Source organism: Anguilla anguilla, chromosome 2 (assembly GCF_013347855.1).
Source record: "Anguilla anguilla isolate fAngAng1 chromosome 2, fAngAng1.pri, whole genome shotgun sequence".
Classification (NCBI taxonomy): Eukaryota; Metazoa; Chordata; class Actinopteri; order Anguilliformes; family Anguillidae; genus Anguilla; species Anguilla anguilla.
In genome coordinates, this window is record NC_049202.1 from 48,955,359 (window position 1) to 48,962,354 (window position 6,996).

Consider the following 6,996-nt stretch of genomic DNA (forward strand, 5'->3'; position numbering starts at 1 on the left):
TTAACGTTGACATTTTTATAAACATGTCATATCCTATGGTGGTGTAAATAACGAAGTAAATTAAATGTAAAGCAAATGAACAGCAACATGTTCACTAAACTGTCATCCAACCATTTATATAGTGGCATCTAGCTAGCTAGCCATATACTGTGTAGGCTTGTGAAGTAAATTATCATTAGCATTTTCTCTAACTGGTCATGTCTTATTGTGGCATACTAGCTAGCTCCAAGAACTGGCCTCATAGGCTTTGTTAGGTAAATAACATTAAAGACACCTATTCTGTTTATTCCAATCTGAAAGACTTGAGCCATGAGCTGTCTTTATATATTTTTGGAGATGTACTGAACAGTGTGTACTTTAACAGACCTTGTTTGAAAATACAAATAACTGAAAGCCCTTTTCTCACATTACACCTTCTCCTATTGGTTGACACACTATTAGGTCAGACTGTAGGGCATTGAAAGTTCGACTTCGGTCAGCAGACAAAATTGTATTTCAACTTTTCATAGCAACAGAGCATTGCTATGACGGATTTACTCACACTGGTCAATGTTATCTGCCAACACATTCCTCTCTCAGAAAACAATGGCAGTGCATTTTTTTGATGAATACCAAGTTGGCAGTGTTTACACAGCCTTTGGTGATCAGCTTTGTTTGAATCAAACTGCCAAATCCAACCGGCTTATCATTTGTATTATTTGCATTGGAATGTAGTGAAGTACAATTGCTCTTATTATCAAATGGTTTCTGACAGCTAGCTATGAAACCAATCTGTGATAAAATTCAAGGGACATTTATTTTCATACAAAACTCAAGCTAAGTTATTACAAAGTCTCTTAGTTCAACATTGAAGTGCTGGGATATATTACATATAGGGCCATCATGTAATAGGGCCACTTTAACGCACTTGTTTCTTTTTCAGGGTATATGGAGCTGCATTCATGGTATCCATATTGATATGAAAAAGAAGTCCCCTGACTTAGACTTCAGTCCTCAGGCTAACATGCTAAAGCTTATTAAGTCAGCCAAACAGATGACTAACATGAGCAATCTCAACACATCAAGGATCAACTCCCCTAAGCGTGCCACTGACTTCATGCATTCATCTGGACCCATGCTAATGGACATGATGGGAGACAAAGGGAATTTTGTCTACACTGACAATCGCAGCTACGCCCCAAAGGAGATGATTTACAGTGACTCCAGCGACTTCCAGGCCTTCCTGGCCAACCGCCACAAGGACCACCTGAACAACTATGTGTTCCAGGGCCAGCACCCCTTGACCCTGAATGAGGCCAATCCTAACAAGGTGGAGGTGGCCGTCAGCGCCGAGGCCACGCAGACCAGCTCCAAGCCACGGGCGCTGTGGAAGAAATCGGTGGAGACGCTGCGGCAGAACCAGGGCGGTGCTGCTCCAGACCCGCTGCCCCCTGATTCTCGGCTGACCATGAAGAGCCAGCGGTACCTTCCTGAGGAGGCAGCTCACTCCGACATCTCCGACTGCTCCAGCAGGGCCGCCTCTTACAAAGAAGCCGACAATAACCAGAAGCACCTGAAGCCCAAGGATAACTTAAAAAAAAGATCGATGACATCAAAATACCCTAGGGATTGCAGTGAAGTAGAGTTGTCCTACTTAAAAAGCAAGCAGGTAGGGCAAACCCGTGAAAAAATATACACCATAGACTCAGACCGGGAGCTGAGTTTGCACTCGGATTCGCTACATTACAGGGACAGCAGGGGGCTGCCCGAAGATTTGGATTACCCCGAAATGTATTCAGACCACAATGACAACTACAGAAAACCTGATCAGCCAATCATCCATCTCAACAGTAGTCCCCTCCATCACACTGACACTGAACTTGTCCCCTCTAAAGAAAACAAATACAACCAGTACACCAAATACTACAGCTTGAAGGAGAAGAACGTCACTCCACACGAGACAAATGATCGCTACAAACAAACTCATTGTCGGAGCTGTCTGTCTAAGATGCCAAATTATCCCCCCCACTACACAGTCAGATCCCCTTATAACCGCTGCGAAGCCTGCCTACACATGGGCAACTTGTATGACATAAGTGAGGATCAAATGTTGCAGGAATCGGCCAACCCCTCGGTACAACCGAACGAAATGTTCACTCAGTACTGGAGCCAGACTGATGGGCCACATGCAGATAAAAGGAATAGACTGCGACTTAGCAGGCAGCATTCCTATGACAATATCCTAGACAAGCCCAAGGACGCGGACCCGGGCCGGCCTGCGCGCAGCATCAGCCTGAAGGAGAAGGACCGCTGTGTGGACGATAGCGCTTATGCAAACATTTTCAGTGTCAAACAAGACAAACTGTTCGGCAGCAAATCCATGCTCTTCAATCACAACCTGGAGGAGATAAAGAGAAGCAAGTCACTTTACCCTGACCACCCCACAGAAAACCCCTTCTTCCATTCCTTACGGGACGATCAGCGCCTCGTCCATGGCAGGAGCTCCTCTGACATTTACAAACAGTTGGCCCCGATCAAATCAAGGTCAAGTGACAACAATCAGAGGTCCTCAGTCAAGTCCACCACCTCCTACTGCTCTAGAGATGATCGAACACCTAATGACCAGTACTTTTCAGAGCAAGTAATGCCTTATGTAGCCAATAAGACGAGTGCATACACAACTCCCCGGGTTCTGAATTCTTGCAGCAATAGACGAGTATACAAGAAAATGCCTAGTATTGAGTCAGACGTTTAATGCTCTGTTTGTACAGCTTAAATATTAATCCACCTACATGTAAGTCATGTAACCAAGTACTTTCTTGACAAAAGAAAAGAAGAAAAGACTTCACTTCCAGGTTATTTTTTGTGTATCAATAAGTTTATCATATGGGGCTTGCTGATGATTTTCAGTGTTTATTTTGTCTTGGTAATATTTTTTAGACTTAAAGTATAATTCAAAAACAGGTCTATGCCAGTGTCATTGGGAATGGTTGGTTTCTGTCTGAACAGTCTTACTTTCTGGTGCTGGTTGTCTCTCCAGCTGGATGAAATGAAATGATGATACCTTGTCAAAGCTGGTGGACCATTCTGCTTGAGACTGGCATTGGGTAAAATGTAAAATGCAAAAACAAAAATTAATTTAAAAAAGAAAAAAAAAAGAAAAAGAAAAAACAGAGGCACTAGTTATAATGATATCATCATCATGATTGTGCATATAGGCATGGTAGATGGATGGAAGCCAGAGACATTTGTCTTCATTCAGAAAATCTGGCCAAAAAGTGCTCATGTAGTGTGGTATTCACTCCTGGTACTCAGATATGAACCTCATGAAAGCGAGGGTATATGATATGCAGTATTGCACTTATAACATTTTGCAACATTGCTTTTGTTGTATTACTATAGATGTGGGATTTTGGCATTCTAATCCCTACTTAAAATGGTTGAGCATTTAGCTTATTTAGTAGCACCCTGAATCCATTAGTTAACATCTCATCTTTGCTTTAAAAAAAAAAAAAAAATCTAATTATAGTCTGGAATAGACTATTTTGCATGTATTATTTTGGTATTCAAAACAAAAATAATAATTTACATTTGATGGAAGTGGTCTTGCTGATTCTAGGTGGATGCGTGTGCAATCAAAGCCTGAGCAGTAATTAGAAACTGAGACTAATGATCATGGTGTGTATAAACAGAATAAAAAAGTCTGGTGAATATTTGATAGGGAATCATGGAATATTGTATGGATTCTCAATCTGAAACAGGGTAATAAAGATTTCAAAGTTGTTCACAAAATCACAACATTTGTATTACTTATCCTGTACAAACATTCAGTACTTCACTTTGGGGTAGTACACTGATTTTGGCAGGATCATTTTAATTTGCATTCTGGTATGAATTTATTAAGAACATAATTGCTCTTCTAAATATGGTTGTGTTATAATATTTTACTTTGTTTTGTGAAAAGAATAATGAATTGAAAGGCTGTAATTAAGAGTTTGTCTCCGTGTTGCCATCAAGTCATATTACAGTACTTAAAAGGCAAGTGTGAAACTTTGGGTAAGTTAGAAGTGTTAAACGGAATATTAATGTTCATTGATGGCCATAACAGAGTGAATAAACACTGCATCAGCAGCAAATCGCAATTATCATTTTCAGCACTATAGAACATTAACATTTTTATTCAATAAGATAATATAATGAACCAATAGAGATTAAATAAATGGTCATAATCAGTTTAATTTACAGTATTAGGGGAAATACACTATACACGTTAAACTGACATTATCCACTCTTTACTTTGTGTGACTATGGAAAATACCTCAGGAGACTGAATGCATAGTGGAAAAAGTGTGACTGATTCATTGATTCAGTTCATCAAAAGGACATACATGCATATATCATGTGTAACATTATGCACAAGCGTAGAATGCAACAGTGATGCAATAGCAATGAGAGTCAGACTGTACATTGCATTGTTGAAATTAAGTGGTTTCAGGGAAGACTGGTTTATGAAAATTCATTTATTCTTTCATTATGATTGTAATCACTATGGATATGCATTCAACTGATATCAGGCTTTTCAGAACTATATTTTCCAGTCCTGCCTGCTCATATTTTTATTTTATTTTTTATTTTTATAGAGTGGCCATCAATGTAACTCTCTTAGAAGTACGTTAAACTCTCACCAGCACAGAGTTTAAGATCATGCTTGTGATTCTCAGTCTCTGATCACACTGTTAAACATGCTGCAGAGATGTGAATATATAAGACTTCCACACAGCCTGGGGACACAGCCTTTTTTTTTTACACATGACATTAATGTTTGGGTGTGATATTTTAAGATGTTTTTCAAGATTTTCATATTTGTGTGCAAATATTTTCAGTATATTTTCCAGAATGGAAAATACTTATTTAAGCTTGCCCATTGTTTTGAAAAAAATATTTTTTGTGCACCATTGCTTACATGGTATTATGTACTTTGCAGGCCATTATTTATTTATTTATTTATGGTTATCAGAGCATTTTTTCTTCAACCAGTGATATTAAATGTAAGATGCTGCCAAAGGAAGCTAACGTTTGAGCAATATCCACATGTATAATATCAAGTTGCAATATAAGATTGATATTGAGGAATTAATTATTTTTTCTTGGTCACGCATTGATTTGTTTATTTTGATTAATTTGGTGTAAGTACCCTTGTCTTATTTTAAACAAAATAAAAGTTGTGAATGCATTTAAAAAGATGGCATGCTAAAAATCTTTATGTAATACACTAAATAGCTTTCTTTTCTTTGATTTTGTGAACACTAATGATTTTTGTCTGGTTGAAAATAAATGTACAAGTATGCGCATTTGAGGAGAAACATTCCGAACTGGACTTGAATTAAGTACTGTTGTTTTGGAATACAGCAAGAGAAGGCCTTCTGCCCAGTCTATTGCTTGATACTCAGTATGTGCCTCTGTACTATAACCTTTTCCCCTGTATAGTAAAGCAGTGTGTTTTACCATGTATACAATGCATACTTTCTCTTCCTTGGTTGGTTAGTTAAGTGACCAGCAGTCACCCCATGTTTTTCTTTCAAAGTACATTCAGATATAAAATGTAAAAAAAAAAAAAAAAAAAAAAAAAAAAAAAAAAAAAAAGAACAATATGACCTATTGTAATTTTTTTTTCATTGAAGAACCATTTCGTCTTTTATTTAAAGGAAATATTTACATTTTAGGCCCAGAAAATGTTTACTAATTGGAGATGCATATGCTATGCATTCATCACTTATTTCTTTATGGGGTATCATTGCGGTTTCATGAAAGTGTGGCTAGCTGAGCATTTCAGTAGAATGGGGAAGGAGAAAATTTGGGTTTTGAGATGAAATTCAAAGAAAATGCAAAATGAAATTACTGGTATACAGTCAAATCATGGGTGTTTAATTTTGTATTTTTATCCTATATTTTAATCACATTTCACCTATTTCATATCATACTTTCCAAGCAAAAAGGACATATTATTGAAGGGGAAATTAACTTGGATTCCTCTTTGTATGCAGTACGTAAGCATGCTTCCAATAGCAGCTGCAATGCCCTGATTTATTGTTTTCTTTTAAATTCATAATTGAAGGTTAAAACTATTGAGAAATAGGGACAGGCAATGGGACAGCAGACAAACTTGTATTTGAAAGCATCTTCATTTATTTAACATATTGTATGATTCTCAGTTTTGTCCATGATGTAATGTGTTAGGCACAGACAGAATTACTTTGGTTGACATTATAAACTGGTAAGGTTGACTTGAACAGGTATTCAGTGCTAGGATAAACAGTGAATATTAAAACTTCTCTGCTGTCAGCTATAACCTTTGCAGACTGCATTATGTCCTCCTCAAGAGTCAGCTGTTCCATTGATCTGGAATTGGCTCAATAATAGTATATTCAATAGTACATTCTCAGGCATAGCCTAATGTGAATTAGCCAGCCCGTTTTATGCAGACATGAACTTTGCCTTGAGGCAGTGAGGACTTGGTAAGAGCACAGTACAAACTGGATCTTAAGCACCTTTTGAGAGGGATGAAAATATTTAACCATACAACATATACAATGTTTTAATGACACCAGATTTTTATTTCAGGTGTAATGTACAAACCCATGTACAATGAACAATGCAATCCATGTTATGTCACAAAGTTATTGTGCCATGATTTTGATATATTAGTCATTTCATTGGAAAGCACACACACAAAAAAATGATAATAAAACATGCATATGCATTCACATTAATTCCTATGTTCTTACATGCCCACAGCAGTGAAGTATTTATTTAACTAGTGCATGTTTCTATAGCATTCATAATTTTGTTTGATACAATAAATTCTTTGTCATTTAAGCACTTGGATGTATGGTGCAGAGGGCCCAAGAGATGGCAAAAAAGTGGTCCATTGTGACCACTATAGATCGCATTATAATGGATGCTCTGCTGAACATTCTAAACTGTTGTATGTACAGTATGTGCACAATGCTGCTGGAT

The 6,996-nt window shown here is 37.5% G+C and overlaps 1 protein-coding gene across 1 annotated transcript in view; it reads left to right on the forward strand.

Annotated features, from left to right (window-relative positions):
- LOC118221120 (glutamate receptor ionotropic, NMDA 2A-like) overlaps nt 1–6,716 on the forward strand; it is a 118,479-nt gene extending 111,763 nt beyond the window's left edge. Inside the window, exon 13 of the mRNA XM_035405854.1 lies at nt 923–6,716. Within this exon, the coding sequence (XP_035261745.1) occupies nt 923–2,734 (1,812 nt within the window). The 3' untranslated portion in view covers nt 2,735–6,716. The remainder of the gene's footprint in view (nt 1–922) is intronic.
- Nucleotides 6,717–6,996: the final 280 nt, after the last annotated feature.